Genomic DNA, 19,624 nt, shown 5'->3' on the forward strand with positions numbered 1-19,624 from the left:
GAGAATTGCATTCCTGCCTCAAATCAGAGACCCCCAGGCCTCAGAGGTTTGGGGCTTTGCTTGTGGAGAAGAGCAAATCAGAAAATGTGGTTGATTTATTTGGGAGGAAAAGGAAGGCTCATGGGACAGGGTCCTGCCATACATCATTCTGAAGAAAATGGGTACCGGTTTCAGAAAGAAAGCCCAAGAACAACATCAGAAAGCAGCAAGATTTAAACCTAAAAGCTAACGTGTTATGAATTTTTGCCAACCCAAGAGTGTTCTTCATTTCGACCCATGTCCCGCCCCCAGCATCAAGTTTCTGTTAAATCACGCCAGTAATAATTTTGGAAAAGTCTTTAAAAAAAAATAATGTAGTATGATGTGATGTGACTGTGGGACCCCAGGATTCGAAGTCAGGACACCCTGGGATATTAGCACCAAGCTTGATCTGACTGCCTGGAGGGACTACCAGTAATTTAATCCCTCAGCCCAAATTTATTAATAAGTGAGTTGAAATAGAGATCTCCAAAATTTTGTAAGTGTCTGATCTGATCTTAGCAATTATCCTACGTTATCACAGAGAATCACTGCATATTTTTGTAACTCTAATTTCCCTAGGATCAAACAAAAAATTAGGGCACTCGGTACTGGGAAATCAAGGCTGTTCCTATAGTATATTTCCAAGAAAAAAAAAAAAAAAAGAACAACTCATAGTCAAAGCGACATCTCTGAAGTTTAGTTCATTAAAGCCATTCTGTTTTAAAAATATAACACACGCATATAATCCATAATGGGCCTTTCTTGGTTTGTATAAAGAATACAGGCTGTCACTAAAATCCCTTAATGTTTAATGTAGGGAACAGTTGGAGGACACATATTTGGATCTCTCTGTTCTCTAGATCTTACAACTTTTTTCAAAACAAATATTTTAAACTAAAAGCAAAAACCAAAGCAAAAACAATTTACAAGTTATGCTTTTTTAAGAAACCCTGCAGTAGTTAGGATCTGTGAACTTGGTGCTCCCCACCACAAATCACACACAAGGAAATAAAGGACACAATTTATGGCCCCGACCCTGCCACTGTCCTCCTGTACTCATTTGGGCTCTCGAATCACTATTTATACTGTTCTCTTTCTTTCTCTGCAAACTGAGACAGTTTTACAAGATGGTTTATCATTTCCAGATTTAACATTTGCTTTTTTAAGTAAGATTTTGTGTACCACCTCTTTCCAGCTAGATAACAAGAGGGTTGGGAACTCATCTCATCATCTGTATACGCTTGGCGCTCCGTACATCTGCAATGAAAAGAATTCCTTAATAAGCGCCTGTTATTACCACGGCTGCTGTTTGAGAAGCTATGGAGATCAATCGAAATGTTCTTCTCCAGTAGCATTCTTATCGCCCAGCTACTGAGATGCATGTGAACACTCACAAAAAGGACGTGTGGGTGAGTGAGCTAGATTAACACAAATGTATCACCGCTACTCCCCAAATGGCAAAAGATAATGTGATAAATATACACGAACAATTCTGAACACAGAAACAGCTGAGTCATTCGAGTTGAGATCTTAAGAAATGCATGTGTGGGTGGGTGCCTCTGCGTGCCTGTGTGTGTGTGTGTGTGTGCGCGCGCGCGCACGCGCGTGCACGTGTGTGTACTGCTGTAAGGAGTGGGCAGCTTCTGATACAGACCTTGCTAAAATCCTGGAACCACATTTTCTAACTGTGTCACCAGGAGGCAGATGTATCATAACACAGGAATGATAATGCTTGCCTTACAGGACTTTAACGAGAAATTTCTTCAAAATAAACTACTGAGTTCAGCACTTAGAGATGCTACTCTTTGTACTCTCACCCCCTGCTGATAACGGCAACTCGATTCTCCTCGGAGATTTAAACCTTCCCAATCTCATGCAATCTTGATGGTACTCACAATCAAGATGCCCAGAACTTCCTGGGTAAGAGACAGGACACACGTCCTAAGACAGGCCAAAAAACTTTCCAAGAAACGTGAACCTTAAACAGAGGGCCACGAGAAAAGAACAGGGTTGGCACGGGTTCACCCCACTGCCCCATCCTCAAAAGACTATCTGCTCATTCTTGCTGGTCATATTTCTAGAAAAACCTTAGTCTTCTGTTTTCAGAGTACTGGCTATGCGATGTTTTCTTTAATTCTGTGAGCTATCCCCAATTATTTCAATAAATCCTTTTTTTCAGTTATCTATGGCCAATTTCTATTATTGCAACTAAACAATGCTAAGAGTACAGTTCAGTGTAAGTATAGCTCCTTAATCTTTCTTCCTCATGGATAGTTCCCTAAGACTCACACCAAAGCCCATTATGGATTTAGTATTCTTCTATTCATCACACTTTTCAATAAGCATTTTAAATGTGGAAAATAATATAAGGGACAAATCAAGAGAAATGTAATCTTCAATAAATTCATTACCTGCAGTCTTCCAAAAGCTAACTCAGAACTCCAAGCAGAGTTCTAATTCTAGGGCAATATGATAAAAGATGGAAAAATTGATCACATATATTAGGAATTTCTACTTACATTTTGAAAATTATCTCTGGATATTAAATACACTAGTATAATAACACTTTTTTTTACCTTCACCGTATGTGAACTTTTTTTTTCATTTTTAGTGATCGTTATATTCAATTAGTGATCAGCATTTTGAAATTGATTAAAGCTCATATTTTCCCTATGGAATAGATTTCTGCTACTTTGCACATGAACCACTATTTTTCCTCTATGTTACTGGCTAAGTTTCTTACAAAATAAGATACTACCAAATAATTTAGATTAAAATAATATGTACAAATATATGCATGTATACAGGCTACTTAAAAAAAAACCTACACACTGAATTATTCAAACATCCCAAATGTGTTCATACTAGTCACACTACATAATGTAATATCTGATACTATTTTATCACCTTTTATCTGAGAACATAAAATACCAGGAATGCCAAAAGTGCCTGCAGGTAAGTAATATTACCTTAGAATCCTTGAACATAAGTCCAAATGTAGTTCTGTATTTAACTTGTTAGAAATGCTGAAAACAATCCCCATTAATTTTTATGACCCCCCCCTTCACATCTAATCTTATTTGCGATGATATCATGTTTCAATCCATTGGCTATTTTTAGCATAGGGACTTTGGGCTGTTTGTGCTGCCTAGAGAAGTATTTCTGCTGATTTCATAAAACAGCACTGGACTCTTAAGATGTAACTAAATAAAACATAAACAGATTTTGCATAACGTTTTCGTGGTCTGTCCAAATTCTGCCCTCCCTCAAGGCCTTGCTTACACGATCACTCCTTCAAACAAAGTCTCCTGTCCAGTGAGCTCGGAGTGACTACAATTTATCTCATGATTTGCTCTGACACTTTCCCCCCTCATTTTGTTTAACGTTTATGGGATCTTATTTCTTCAACCGGATTGGAAGTTCCTGGAGGTCAGAGGAAATGTTTTATTCATCTTTGTTTTTCCTGTCAGTATTCTCCCCAGCACTGTGCACAAAGCAGGTTCTCAATAAATGTATGCTGATGCAGTGCTTTGGTCTCCAAGTGCCGACATGAAGGGTGAAGAGTGTTCTAGGCTCTAGGCTGCTCTCATAGTGTCCCCCGTCTCGTTGATGAGACACGCAGAAGCGAAGTTTCTAACATTCGGAAAGATGATCAAAATCAGAACGTGACCTGTCCTTCCAAATTCAACAGAGAAACCCTGATATTTGGCATTCTGGGACAAAATTTACATGAAAAAGTAAGCAACTACATAAAACATAAAGAGCCAGGTATATGCTGGACCTCAATGATCTACTTTTGCTTTCAAAAAAGCCTCTTCTTCTTCCTTTTTTTTTTTTTTTTTCTGGCTAAGTAATCTTAACTATCACCTAATTTGCATTTTGGGCTTCTAGTTTCTATATGGGAAGAGGAAAACAATGTATACATGACATGATGGGGGAGGTGCCCTATCTGAATGCTAGGCAAGCTACAAGGAAGATAGGACATTTCACGATGGTGTTATATTCTGGCTAAGTACCGTGCTTAGAGTTCATTTAATCTTCCCACCTATTGCTACTATACTTCTAGATGGTCAAAATGCTTTATCGTGATGTAGATGCCCAGTCCTCTTTTAGAGAAAGGGCATATGCACAGAGAAGAGTTACTCATCGCTTTGGCTGGTGCCAGAGGTAGGTAAAAATAAAAAGTGCTGAGCAAGGAAGAGATCATATGAGACGAGGCTCTCAATTCTGTCTTTCTGGAGGAAAGTGAATGTGTTTCCTTCTAGAATTCTAGTCTCATACCCCACATATTGGTAAATATCCCAAATATAAGTAGCCTATGCTAGATTTTAGTATTTAGGCTACAAAACTGTCAATAAATTTAAATGTGAAGTATCCAGTTTCCCATCCTGTTTTACGATTCAAACACTATCGGCCTCATTTCAAGCAGTTACAATAAAACAAATAACTACTTTTCCACTCCTCTAAGAACCACACCATGTCTAAAGGTGTGAGCACAAGGTTCACAACTCCAAGACGCTTCGGGTTGTAACTCAATCTGGAAATTCACTTTTCCTAAGATCTCAGAAGACTGTGACATCTACCCAACGAGTGGCATTTGTTGAAGGAGGGCTTACATTTGGATAGGTACCTGAGCGCCCAAAGCAAACACGTGTTCATGTCCATTAAACTATGTCATATTGTCTGTGTACTGGAACCTACGTGAATACCAAATAAACTTCACTACAGACTGCCAATACAGTTGCCTGTAAAGTATGTCTCCTTTCGTTGGCTTATTGACCTTGAAATAAAGATGGCAGGGAAACACAACAAACTGTAATAATAGCAATGTATCATGATAATGCTTTCTAATGCTTAAGTCATGATTCTCAGTTTGAAATCATTGGTTACTTTCCCTTTATTAATCTTCAAAGAACTTGGGAGAAGGCAGGGATAGGGTTTACTTTTCCTTTTTACTGGGTATATGGGAACTTAGGAGACCAAGTGCATCCCCTAGGTAACTCAGCAAATATCAGTGCTGAGAAGAGAACTAGTCTTCTAGAGAATGCCCATCAGTGCACACCTATTCATCAAAGTAGAATCTGATAGGAGGAGCCTGGCCTTTCAAAGGTGGATATCACAAACGAATATAAAAGACAGATCCAGAAAAAAAAATCAGCTATGGATGTGAACTGACCTTATAAAAAATAGTGTAAAAAATGCTTCAAAAATACTAGTAGTAAATATTAAGTCAGGGGCACCTGTGTGATCCAGTCAGTTTAGCATCTGACTTTGGCTCAGGTCACGATCTTGCAGTTCATGAATTCAGGACCCACGTCAGGCTCTGTGCTGACAGCTCAGAGCCTGGATCCTGCTTCGGATTCTGTGTCTCCCTGTTTCTCTGCCCTTCCCCTGCTCACACTCTGTCTCTCAAAAATAAACGTTAAAATTTTCTGAAAAATATTAAGTAACGACATTAATTCTACAAAAGCAAAAAAAAAAATACACACAACAACATTTTAGTCCACTTTGAACAAAGGCGGTCCTCTTTAGTTGTGAGACTTAGGTGTTCAAAAACTGATATAAGATAGCACTAAGCTGAACTTTCAGGCCACCTTCATTAGTCTTAAGAAAAGGCAAATGAGGTAAAAATAAATTCCTGGCCAGCCTCTTTCATTGACGAAAGCCACAGAGATCTGTACCTTCAAAACCAACAGAGTTCACCTTCTGACCCTTTCTCTCTCTGTGCTTCAGGGAGTAGACCTGGAGGTCACTTCATCTCTACCTCAGGTCACTACTCTCCTAGTCCTACTCTTCATTCCTCCCCAAATTATAATACTGCATTTTTTTTTCAAATAAAGTACTATAAAAAGTAAAATACTTATGTGGTGAGGCTTTAACAGGATGACATACAAGCAAACGAGTAAAGGAAAAATAAGAAAGAAACAAGATAAAAACGCAATGCAATCTATCAATTTGCCTTGACTCCTCTCACTCAAGTCCCGAATCGTGATATATATGCGTCTCTTCTTTTACACCCCTAACGTCATGAAAGCATTCTCTTTCTTCCCATTGAATTGTTTAAGCAGAAGTCTGACTGTTCTGAGTAGCTGATCTGTGCCTACAATCATGCTGTGTCTGACTGTTCCTAAGGGAAGGAGACTTACATGTGTCAGTAGGAGATGTGATGCTATAGCAAACCCAAGTTCAAGGTGTGCAAGTCAACGGGATTTGGTGGATGCAGCTGAGCTTAAGTTAGGAAACTGTTCTGACAACGAAGGATGGACTGTTTTAGGCAGAAGGGGAAGGCGTGTTCTACCTGGTACATTTGCGACTTCCGAATGTTCTATTGCACGGAAGATTATATTCCTAGGGATGGTTTGTGATCGCTGTGTTCAAAATAATATAGCTGTCCCTATAGCCTGACTTTATTGTATAGATAGGGGGATGCCAAGTCTGACTTCATTTTTGAACAATTATTTTAAATAAATTCTTCACTAGACTATGATGTTAATGTCAGACAAGAGAGAAGGAAAGGAGAGTGGGGTGTGTGTGTGTGTGTGTGTTACCATATCTGTATCCCTAAATAAGCTTATTGTTTTAGCTTATTATTTGAGGGAGGTAAAAGATTATAAGCTTTTCTTAACAATAATCATCTAAATTATGGATATTTTTCATGACAGTTTACAATGTCCAGACTTAGCTCAGAAGTTAGCTCAAAGCTCTCACCGTTGCCAGATAGCAGTTAAATCTAAATGTGGTTAGCTTATTAGTTGAATATATATAAAATACTGAGTGATTTTTGTACTTTATACCTTTATGTTTTTGTAGTCAAAATCCAAAAGGTCACATTGAAAAACTTTACTAGTGAACCCAAATTAAGACATGCAACACAAAGAAATTTCAAATATATTGTCTTTATAACATTTATCTAAAAAGACATAATGTATCGTATGCACACACATGCTAACACATGCATACACAAAACCATACATGTAGATCATAGGTTGTAAGTTTTATGTAAAAAGTGTGAAATTGGATATCATGGTATTTTGACTTGCTTACCTATCATCATTTTGTTAGTTGCGAAGAGATCAGTTGCTTAGAACCGTGTGTCTAGTCTCGATACAGGACTATTGATAAAACACTTTAAAACAGTCCTTAGATACAGATACAGTTATACTTTTTATAAGTGGAAATAATAAACAAATACATGCTAACCAAACAGGCCAATATGAGAAAATGATCTATTGAAAGTCAATCCCTAATTTAAATTTTTTATAAAATTAGTTTTCTAATATATGCATATATCCCATAACTAGGACACGTATCACTTCATCTCTGAACACGGTTTGCTTTGAAAGAGCTCAGGATAATTGGTTGAATAGGAACATCAGCTATGGCTTGTGGATGATAACGGATGCCTAAAAATTATTGCTACATAATAATGGCCCCGGATAATCAGGTGAAACATTTTTAAATTAGTAAAATGTTGCACCGCTCTGATCCTGGTTCCTTTTGCCTCTATGGCTCAATATACATACAAAACTGGTCTTCATTTGCCATGAACCAAAAGCATCGTACGTAGAGACATGAACTGTGAGCAAAGCACACTCTTGTAAAATTGCATAAAAGGACAGCGATGAGCTTTTACCTCACAGGGCTGTTGGAAGAATCTGGGTCATGAGCCGCGACGGTGCCAATGATATTCCCAACTTGGGTAGCCTCCGATACCTCCATGGGGTACAAGGGTGAGGAAAACACAGGGGGCTCATCCACATCTTCCACGATTATTTTCACTGTGGTCGTGTCGCTGAATGGACCCAAGCTCAGAAAGCGAGGGTCGGCATCTTTGTTTGCGGCTTCTATCCGGAGTGTGTAACTTGTTTTGGCTTCAAAATCCAGGTCCTGTAAAGAAAGTTATTAGGAAAATTAAATTACCAATTAAATAGTCAGCTAAGCAGAGCCTTTTCATTTATGAATGTCAGTACGCATAGAAAGGACTCCGCCACGAAAATGCACCATCAGCATTCACAAATAATAAAAAATAATGCCAATCAGAATCCTTGCTGCTTTTCTGGCTCACAGACAATGGTAAGTGCTTTTCAGCTCACTTCATCCACTCCGCTGGCAAATGCAAGTCTTTTGAATATTATTTGAAAGACAACTGATAAGATTGAAAAATCTTTCCAACAGGGATATCAATATCATTTTCTTCAACCATGTAATTTAGCTGCACTATCTAGGGGTGCACACTAAAAAGAAAGAAAAATACAACTTTCCACTGAATTTATTATTTAAAAGGTCATCTTTATTGATTTCAGGGACTCCATTCCAGTCCTGAGCTTTTATAGATGCTCCAAAGGGAGCCAGCCACCCAGGATAGGTGGTCCGTTGAATTTGTGCCGTCTGAAAACACAGCCAGTTCTCGACGAAGCACGCATTGTTTCTTTCTCCACAATCCCTCTACCAGTGCACACTGTGTCTCTGTATTTGATGGTGGAGAGTTATATTCCAGAATCTCCATTCTGTAACTTTCCTAGAGGATTAACATGCTAACACGTTCCTCAAAAATAGTGACCCAAGTTAAACCATTTGGTAGCTTTAAAAAGTTGTAAGGGCAATTAAATGCTGTCCTAGAAACGCACCATCTGTGGGGGGAAAAAAAAAAGAATGCTGCACACAACATGCTGAAGTTGTTTGTGACAATAAAATGCTCTTTCTTTAAGGGATACAGAGCCTCAGAGTTTAATGACTTTCGATCTCAATCTCACCACTGAAAAGCTGTCCCCAAATATCACTTACGTTCAATAAGACAAAAATAATGGTGTAAAAAAGGAAAGGCATGGTATGAAATATAACACATGATACATATAACTCTCGTTTTTACTTAATGGTTATGTCACAGGAAAAGTATTATGAAAAGGGGCAAAAACGTAATGTTGCGAATTATAATCCAACTTCACCTATTATGTAGGTGGGCACGTGAGTATTACATACAGGAAGGTATGCATACATTCCAACCCATCCCAAAAGGTGTGATACTAAAAAAAAAAAAACAATGTAGTCATATAAATATAAATTAGGAGATGCACATATAAACACACACTGAAAGTATATACATACACATATATGTATATGATGTACAGAATATATATACATATATATACATCTACACACGCTTAGACAAAACATAATACACATACACACATAAACCCATGTACGTACAAAATATACAAATATTCATGTGTATTTGCAGACATATATTACATGAAAAGATTCCATGGCTCATCTCTGGTTATAACCGAGAAAAAAATATATAGATCAATTCTCAAAATAGGTTTACAATATCTAGATAAAGTAGAACTTACTGAACTATTTACTGGCCTCACATCGGTCTCATCCAATCGACTGTAAGCTCCAGACTGTTTTGTTAATTACTAGCATTCCCAGTGCCTATTATGAATTCAGTACATAGAAGGGGCTCAATAAATTCTTGTTGGATTAGAAAACAACTAGACCACAGATAGCCAGGACACTTGGCCACAGAGAATCCCGATGGCCAAAGTAGGGGGTGAGGGGAAGGAACAATTAGGTATATTGGTATTCTACCACAGGAAAAAAAAACCTTCTTAGAATTGCTACAGGAAAATGCAGTTTTAATTTTCTCTGAAGTTTCATATGAAAATTCAGGGGCACATGACAGTGCTCTAAACAAGTCCTTATGAGCAAATTCAGTGATATTTTTACGAGGCTACCTTTTTTGTCTATTACCTAAAAATATTTCTGGCTCGATAGTTCTCAATCAAATGTGAGAATTAGGACTACCCAGAGGAATTTTCTGACACACGTGTGGCTCCTTCAATGAAAATTTTGATTCAGCAGATCCAGGATGAAGCCCAACCATACGCATTTTCAAAAGGCTCACTGGGTAATTGTGATGCAAACCCTCTTGCAAGAAGCCTGATCTTTGCATTACACGGTCTTGTCACCATACATATAATCCACTATTTAATTTGGGTACTGCTGAGAATAAAAAAAAAAAAAATGTACCTAAATGCATTTACTTAGAGACTGTAAACATACGCACAAACAGCTCAGATATTAACCTGTTTACTTTGTGCTTCTATTACTTATAAAACTGACAAATGATGAGAGGAATCTTATTTTTATATAATATGTATCTGTGTATGTAGAATGTGTTTTAAAAATCCTGTTTATCATCTCCTTTTAAATCAATTCAAAACCACAACTTTTAAGATATTCATTCAGGTTTATCCAAAGGGGTAACAAGTATTTCTGTATTCAAGTAAAAGTGTGACTGATATATGAAACAATAATTTAAAATCTACCACACAAATGAATGCAATTATTTTATAGCAACTTTTTTTTTAATCTGTCTAAAAGGCAACAACATGAGATACAGACATCTGGATGCCACTGAATCATAATGAAACACAGTATCACACAGGATGATTGGTTGCCTGAGAGCTATTATGAAAATAGAGCAATAAAAGAATTCATATGAAAGGCTATGAATCAAGATTACAGACAAAAGAATTGCAACACAAAATGATTTTCAGAGCAAATCAGAATAAGCCAGACAATACTTTTCAAAGAGAGGTGTGGGGTAACAGACAGAGTTGTTAAACACATAGAAGAAAAAGCTTTTGCAACAGAATTTTGATTCCTATTTCTTTTTCTTATTGATTTCTATATAAGCAACATATTCCGTAACTATTAGATTTAATGAACAGGGTTTTACTTGGGGAAAGAAATGTTAAAGTAACAGGTGAGGAAAGGCAAAGTAAAAGGAAGGAGATGAAGGTAATGTCTGAAGAGATCATGTTCGATATTAGAAGCTACATATCACTGGAGACCATATGTCACTGGAAATCAGACCAAAACACTGTTCATGCTGTCGCCCACAATAGCAAGCAAGATGTAGGATTAATGACAACCTGAGTTCAAACGGAAATCACATAGACCCAAACCAGTGACATCATAGAGACATATCTGGGACCTGTAGAAGCTGTTCTTTCATCTGTCAAGTGACCCGTATGTCAGAGACACCAAAAGAAAGCAGCTTATTGGGTATCTGATTTCCTAGACTATAAAATAGGGCTGTTTTTTGTTTGTTTGTTTGTTTTTGCCATCAGAGATGAGAAACTTCAGGATTAAAAAGAAAAAAAACTGCAGAGAACAAACTGATGGTTAGCAGAGCGGAGGTGGGGTGGGGGTGGTGACACTGGCGAAGGGGATGGAGGCTTGAAAAGTGCACTCATCTTGACAAGCACGGACGAATGTGTGGAACTGTCCCATCAGCCGGCTGTACACCTGAAACTAATATGACACTATATTACGTGTTAACTATACTGGAATGAAAATAAAAAGCATAATTAAAAACTAAGCAGTATAACTGCGGCAGAGGTGAACAACCTTTTTCCTGTAAGGAAATAATACTAAATAATTAGGCTTTGCAGGGTATGCATTCTCTGCCCCCTGCAAATGAATTAGTGTGGCTGTGAGCCAATAACGCTTCATTTGCAGGCAATGAAATTTACATTTTATATAACCTTCACGTATCACACAACATCCGTCTTTCCCGATTTCTCCATCATTTTAAAAACACAAAACCACCCTGGGCTCTGGAGCTGTACAACAGCAGACAGGCAGTTGTTTGTCAACCCCTGATCTAGGGAGCCCAAGAGAATAAGCTTATTTTTCCAGACTAGATGCTCACCCTTCTTTCTCCCATCCTTTTTACTACAATTAAAACGAACTATTCACTACGAGCATCACACTTCGTCTTCCAGTTCGTATCGCCTGCTGGCCCTTCTTTCCCACATAATTTTGTCTTCCGTTTCTCTTATTGAAATCTCAAGGATACTCGTGATCACCTTTTCTTTTATGAGTGTTCCCAGAATCCCCGTACCTAACACATAATAAACCTTATGTTGAAGGCTAACCATGAACAAGAAGTTTTATACACATTTTTAATGTACATTGAAATGATGCAAGGCTAGTATTATTAATTGATGTGAAAACCAAACAGCAGAGAGTTACAATGGAAGTGTAGAGTTACATGTGTAGAAGGGCAGGCACATTACGTGAACTCAAGGCCACGTCCACCCACCACCTATCCCCTTCCTGCTACAAAAAGCAGGCTCGAAGAGCAATTAGGGCTTCGTATTGTATGGCATTATCAAATTTAGGCACCTGCCTACGTCGCCGACCTCACAGGTTTGCTATAAAGTATTCCTTGCCTTAAAATACGTAGAACACTGCCCAACACTGAGTAATCGCTGTACAAATATTCACTTGGTCATTATCATTCTTAGTGTCATTATTTCCTGCTAGATTATGAGCAAATCCAATGAAAGTTAAGACCATGCCTTCCTCTTCTGGAAGAGGACACCCCCCATGACACCTACACCTTCAGTAAAATCACTTTATAATATGGTGGCTTGGATTTAAAAAAAATATGTCATATAGAGTGGGGTCCTCATAGTTCCCCCTGCCATTTTTAGCATTTTTAATAGTAGAACCTAAGTTAAAACATAATCATGAATTCATTTAACAAAATCACTGCACTACATTCTTCTTTCTCCATATAGCTTGGCTACTGGTCTATAGCCAAAGGTGCTCTCATTAAGCTCAACAGCCTCCTTTTAGCTCTTGTTCTTTTGAGCAATGCAGAAGTTGATGTTTAGGAATTGATCCATATTAAACTCTTCTTTTTAAAAAATATTTATTGGGGTGCCTGGGTGGCTCAGTCGGTTGAACGTCTGATTTCGGCTCAGGTCATGATCTCGTGGTTCGTGGGTTCGAGCCCTGTGTCGGGCTCTATACTGACAGCTCGGAGCCTGGAGCCTGCTTCGGATTCTGTGTCTCCCTCTCTCTCTGCCCTTCCCCCACTCACACTCTGTCTCTCTCTCCAAAAATAAACGTTAAAAAAAATTCTAAAAATATTCATTTATTTTGAGAGAGAGAACGTGTGCATGCACACACCAATGCGTGCAGAGGAGAGGGGCAGAACGAGAGGGAGAGAGGATCCCAACCAGGCTGTGCTGACGCAGGGCTTCACGATCTCATGACATCTCATGTTTCATGAGATCACGACCGGAGCTGAAATCGAGAGTCGGACACTTTACCAACTGAGCCACCAAGGCACCCCCCAAGTTAACCTTTTCCTTTGCAGATTGTTCTCTTTCTGCTCTTCTAAACATGGAGTGGTACCATAAGAGCCGATTAAAGCGTGCGTGTGTGTGTGTGTGTGTGTGTGTGTGTGTGTGTGTGTGTCCCCCCCTGTCTATATATTTAGTGTCTTATATTTAATGTTGATTTTGTGCAAAAGCACGAAGATTGTCATTTGTAAAACACTTCTTTCTCTGGAGATTCCAGCCGTCTTTTGGATCAAAGCATATTGTTTTGTATTCAATATCCTCCCTACTTGTTGATCAAACCAATAGAAATCTTTTGTCTCCCTTTAGTAAGTGGGCCTAAATGAGGCCATACCTATGGAAAAATAGCCCCACTCACAATTTTCCCTTTACAATGATTTCAAATAAACCTACTGTCCAAAACCTTAAAAATGACCCACAACCTTGAAAAAGGTCTCTCAGCAAGGATAAATTTAAATAGCATTTAAATACAATGAAAAGAGTTCTAAAGTTACTCCCCCCAAGTACTTTTCAAAAGCAAAACACACCTTTATCATGTGCAACTGCATTATTGCCTTTATTTTCACCCTTTCTTGGGTTGTGCCCACGGAGGTCTTCATGTTTCCCACTTGCCTAAATTTAGGTAGGCTTCTTCCTGACTTTGGCCCCTGACAGCCCTTTTCCTAGACAGCTTGTACATTAGCCTATTCTCTGCCCTTTTGAGAGGTAAATTAAAAAAAAAAAAATCTTGCCATTTTTACAGCCCAGAAATGTCTTCCTCAAGAAATGGGGAGCCATCTCTTTGAAATGTCATTATCAAGGAAGACAGACCCTCTAGCTGCTGGCTGCTGTGGAAGGTAGGAGCCAAACTTCAGTCTAAGCCTTACTCCAAGTTGTAAAACTACCCCCTGTCATAAAGGTACAAGAAAATCTACTTTTCTTTTGGGTAAAGCCAATCAGGACAGGCAAATGTTATCTCTCTTCCTAGATACTAAATCCTAACTCGGTAGCCCTCTTTCTCACCTGACTTGAGTTTATTATTATTAAAAAAAAATTTTTTTTAGAGAGCGAGATAAAGTAAGTGTGCATGGGAGTGGGAGGAAGGCAGAGGGAGAGAGAGAATCTCAAGCAGGCACCATGCTCAATCGAGCGTGGGACTCAATCTCAAGACTGAGATCATGACCTGAGCTGAAATCAAGAGTCGGACACTCAACCTACTGAGCCACACAGGCGCCCTCCTCTGACTTGAGTTTAGACTGAATTATGGTCTCCTTCTCCTACTGCAATATCCTTGAAGTCTGTCTTAAGCTGTTTAAATTTGTCCAGTGCCATTTTTGCTGACAGGTGCAAGTGATTTTAGCATCTTCTGAAGGTTTTATTTGCCTTGAAAACTCCTGTGAATCATAAAACCTATGTTCAGATTTGGACAATACTTTTTTTTTTTCATAGAGGATAAGAGAAGGGAAACACAGGTTTCAAATTGTTATATGATTCTATATTTGGATGCATTATGTTGATGCATTAAAAATATTTAAGGACAAATAATCTGAAACGTCGCAAAATAAGTATAAGCAAATTTAGACTAAGCAAAAAAAGATTATGAGACACCACCACGTCCAGTTTATGTTTCTAGGAGAATTATTATCTTAATTTTTCAAAAAATTATACTTTAACACAGCTCTGTATCAGGTACTTGATACAAATATTCACATTTTGCTAATATACTATTATTACTACACAGAAAATTTTTGGTACTCTATAGGTAAATCGGTACCCCACCAAAGATCTTATGAATAACTGCAGAAATGTTTAAGCCCGAAACATTAAGTTATGTCAACCCATTAGGAATAAAGTAAAGATATACATATCGGGAGTAACTATCTCCATTATCTAGCCACACAGGTATTTTTTGACTTCTATGAGTAATTAAATTAACATCTCTTAATCTTGATATGAAAAAAAAAAAGATAATTCAAGCAGGCATCATACACATCTCCATTTTGTAACTTAAAAAAATCTGAGACAATCAGTTAAATGCACATACATTTCAGATTTTTAGTTGAACTAATCCACAAAGAGGTAGAACTGTAAGCTGCTCGATGTATTCCCCATTAACCATACACATTGAAGGGGCGCCCTGATGGCTCAGTTGGTTGATTTTGGCTCAGATCATGATCCCAGGGTCGTGGGATCGAGTCCCATGTCAGGCTCTGCTCTGAGTGTGGAGCCTAATTAAGATTTTCTCTCTCTCTCTCTCTCTCTCTCTCTCCCTCCCTCCCTCCCTCCCTCCCTCCATCCCTCTCTGTCTCTCTCTCCCTCCCTCTCTCTCTCTCTCTCTCTCCCTCCCTCTGCCTCTTTCCTGCACTCATGCTCTCTCTAAAAAATAATTTATAAAATAATAAAAGAAATAAAAATACAACACATTTATATAGCTTTACCACATGCTAAGTGTTTAACAGTATTATTAACATCATTGATTCTCACAAGATGATACAGCTCCTAACAGATCTTTTTAACAAATCTAGAACTGAGTCAAGACAGACTGACTTTCTTGCTCCTAATCACACAGGGTGGCTCCAGTGTCTTTGTTCCCACAGACTAAGAAAGAAAATCAGAATGAATCAGATCATCTAAAACAAACAAACCAAAGTAGTAGCAGTTAATCTCAGGATGATGACAAAAGGAAGAAAGTGGGAGAAATCCTGTAAAACTGACTTGGAAACAAGCAGTCCATACTGGGGGGTGGGTGAGATTCCAGTGAGAGACACTGAGGGCTGTTATCACCAAAATGTGCACTGCCATTGAACATTATTTCAACTTGAGCACAGAATGCCTAAATCAGGAATTACCCAGATTCCTATGCAGGCCTAGTTAATGTCTTGCTTTCTCTTTTATACTATTGTCTGGATTAACTTTTCCACTCACAGAAATGCTCCATTTCACATATGTGTTAATTTCCTACTACTGCAGTAACAAACCACCATAAATTTAGCGGCTTAAAAAAACATCAAAGTATTGTTTTACCACTTTGGAGTGCAGAAGTCTAAATCAAGGTATTGGCAGGGGATGTGTTCCTTCTCAAGGCCTCAGGGAGGGGCAGAGAGAGAGGGAGACCCAGAATCCGAAGCAGGCTCCGGGCTGTGCTGTCAGCACAGAGCCCGACCAGGGGCTCGAACCCACAACGGTGAGATCATGACCTGAGCCGAAGTCGGACGCTTCACAGACTGAGCCACCCAGGTGCACCCGCCTCCCCCCCACTACGCCCGCCTTCTTCCATCTTTAAAACCTATCACTTCTTTCTCTGGTTCTGTTATCACATCTCTTTTCTGACTCTGACTCTCCCTGCATCCCTCATATAAAGACCTTGTGATTACATTGAGCCCAAGTAGATAATCCAGGATAATCTCCCCATCCTGAGTTCCTTAATTTAATCCCATCTGCAGAATTCCTTTTGTAGTATAAACTATTCACAGGTTCCGGAGATTAGGATGTAGAGATCTCTCCGGGAAGGCACAGGGTTCTGTGTACCAGAACCTCCTACTGTGAATTTACTAGACTGTTTTGATTTTCATAAGCGGAAAACAGGAAACAAGCCTTTGCAAAAGACTACATTCCTGCCCAGCATCTAACACCTGGTTCACGCAACAGCCCAGGCAGAGGTCTCTATGACTGAGGATACCAAGGGACGCCCTACAGAAGGGTCTCACGCATTTTCAGGCAAGCCGAACCCAGATTATGACCCAAAGGCAGTTTAGCTCGTGTTTTCCTGGGAGCCTTTACCAAACGGTGGCAAATACTGATTTATTTTGATCCACACAATTATTTTGTGAGTAAAGCTGACACAGGAGAGAAGGCGAGAGTAGACGTCAGCTGACCTGAGATTCTTACTTCCACCATTCCTTCTATGTGCACCGTGAAGATTTTTTGAGCTGAGTCTCTCTGGAGCACAGCTGGGACTCAAAATCTTTTTTCTACTTTCCCAGCGTCCACAATGTTTATAGCTCCTTTCTTTTTGTGTGCGTGTGTACATGTGTGTATTTCCCACTCACTGCTCAAATCTGGACTGGCCTGTGTTGCTCTGATGAATATAATGTGGCAGCAGTGATGAGCCAATTCTAGACATCGGCGTCGCGAGTCCCTGCAGCTTCTGTTCTTGCCGTTCTTGGAATAAATCCAGGTTAGCTGTTGGATGATGTGAGCCACATTGCCCCTCTTGTTGTCCCAGCAGACAGACAGCCACCTCCATGGAGAAGCCACCAAGCTGACCAGGAGCTCACCACTTAGATGAGCCTACTTAAGACCAGCAGAAAAATCACTCCGCTAACCCCCCACCAAATTGCTCACCCACAAAGTCATGACCTAAAGAAAAACTGTTGTTTAAAGTAGTCCATTTGGGGGGTAATTGGTTAAGTCGCAATGGATGGCTGACACAGTTGTGGAGAGACACAGAATAAAAGTTGGTGGCTTCAGTTTGTGACAAGTGATGGCAGCATAGCCAGTAAAAGTGAACCAAACTAGCCTTGAAATGGCCCAATGAAATGGTGGGAAGGGGTCATGTCTAGACATGTGATCTCTTTGAATTCCAGGCCCTTGACTCTTCTAATCATTTCCTGATTGGTTATATTCTGTCTTTATCACCTAAAATAGATTCCAGGCTCCATCAGTTCCCTCCTCTATTGATAATATATGCAATTACTTTTCTGTGCGTGTGTGCATGCGTGTGTGTGTGTATACTTTTTTTAAGGTTTATTTTTGAGACAGAGCTCGAGCAAGGGAGGGACAGAGAGAGGAGGACAGAGGATCTATCTGAAGTAGGCTCTGTGCTAACAGCAGTGAACCTAATTCAGGGCTCAAACTCACAAACTGTGAGATATGCCCTGTGCTGAAGTTGGACTCTCAACCAACTGAGCCACCCAGGCGCCCCTGTATGTATATATAGACACATATATACACATATATACGTATATATAGACACATATATATATATGCGTATATATGTGTCTATATATACATATATACGTATATACATATATGTATATATATATATATGTATTTAATTTGCTTTTTGACTACTTATTTTTAAACTCTCTGCAAATACCTTAATGCTGGAAGAATAAAACAATTTCCCTTTTCTGAATTCTTCTCTGCCCTTCTAACTTAAAGTTTTCAGTTTCACCAGTGTCTAAAGCATTCTTTCCCTCACTTGATTCATTTATTTTTTTAACTAAGCTCTATGCCCACTGTGGGACTTGAACTCACAACCCTGAGATCAGCCAGGCACCTCTTTCCCTTACTTTCCATACATGCTTTAGGGAATTCTCCAGTGTCCCTTTAATTGTAATTGTCATGCAGCATATGGTAATGCCTCCCAGACCTAAGTTTGTACTCCAGGCCTCTGCCTTAAGCTGCAAATCCTTATTCATGACCTCCTAGACATTATTATCCAGATATCATAGGCGCTTCACGTGTATTCCAAACCATATTAATCATTTGCACACCCCTATTCAAGGACACACTTACCCAGTTACTCATGCTAGAAACATTAGTTTTCTCCTTAAATTCTCTCTCCAATTTTCTTACACAATCACTAAATCCTTTCTTATCTCTTTCTTAAATATCTCTTTCTTGGAAGCCTACCCACTGAAGCTAATTTAGGAAACAACACACCGTGGAAAAAGAGACAGAAGTAAAGGAAAAATTTGTACATTATCTGTGACTTGTTTATACTAAGCAAAAAAAAAAAAAAAAATAATGATGGACTCACTGAAAAATGTCTTTGACATACATATATTCCAAGAACATTGCTCTGATAACTATAAAAAATCAAAGCAAACAGAAAATACTCCCAAGCGAACATGGCCTTTGCCTCTTTGATCAAGACTATCATGCGTTGACATGTACATTACTATCAACTTCCTTCAGAGACTGTCAATTTCTTACTTCCTTTTTAAGACCTTAAATTCATCTCTACTCTTGGCTATTCACACACAGGTAAGTTTATACGTTGATAAGCAGAGAGCCTATACATATGCACACATGAGCATAATAATTAAAATGACAGAAGGATCTACTTAAATATATACAGTAACAATGGGTTGAATTAATTGGAAAATATAATCTGAAATTCAGAAGTCAACTAGAGTTACTGTATTAACCTTATGACAGTCAGCCTTTAAACTAATTCCAAATTTGTGCCTTCTCACGGTCAAATAAGGGAAACATCTTTGTTCCATTTTGAGGAACGTGCCTCCACAGCGGGATTAATTGAATTGGATCCTTGAAAGAAAAATGTAATAATAAGAAAAAAGAAGAATTGTGAATGTTGTCAGTTTCCTCCACTATACATCAACAAACAGCCTTGTATGAAATGCTGAAATACAAACTTGACTCTGGGGATTAGCCCCTCATCACTTCAAGTACTCAACAAAGGACACGTTTCAATAACAAGATGGTAAACCCGG

At 38.8% G+C, this 19,624-nt stretch overlaps 1 protein-coding gene across 1 annotated transcript in view; it reads right to left on the reverse strand.

The window, feature by feature from the left end:
- The window catches only part of CDH7 (cadherin 7), a 106,770-nt gene that overhangs the window by 26,442 nt on the left and 60,704 nt on the right, over positions 1-19,624 (reverse strand). Inside the window, exon 6 of the mRNA XM_032595439.1 lies at positions 7,655-7,908. Coding sequence (XP_032451330.1) covers positions 7,655-7,908 — 254 coding nt within the window. The remainder of the gene's footprint in view (positions 1-7,654; positions 7,909-19,624) is intronic.

Source organism: Lynx canadensis, chromosome D3 (genome assembly GCF_007474595.2).
Source record: "Lynx canadensis isolate LIC74 chromosome D3, mLynCan4.pri.v2, whole genome shotgun sequence".
Lineage (NCBI taxonomy): Eukaryota > Metazoa > Chordata > Mammalia > Carnivora > Felidae > Lynx > Lynx canadensis.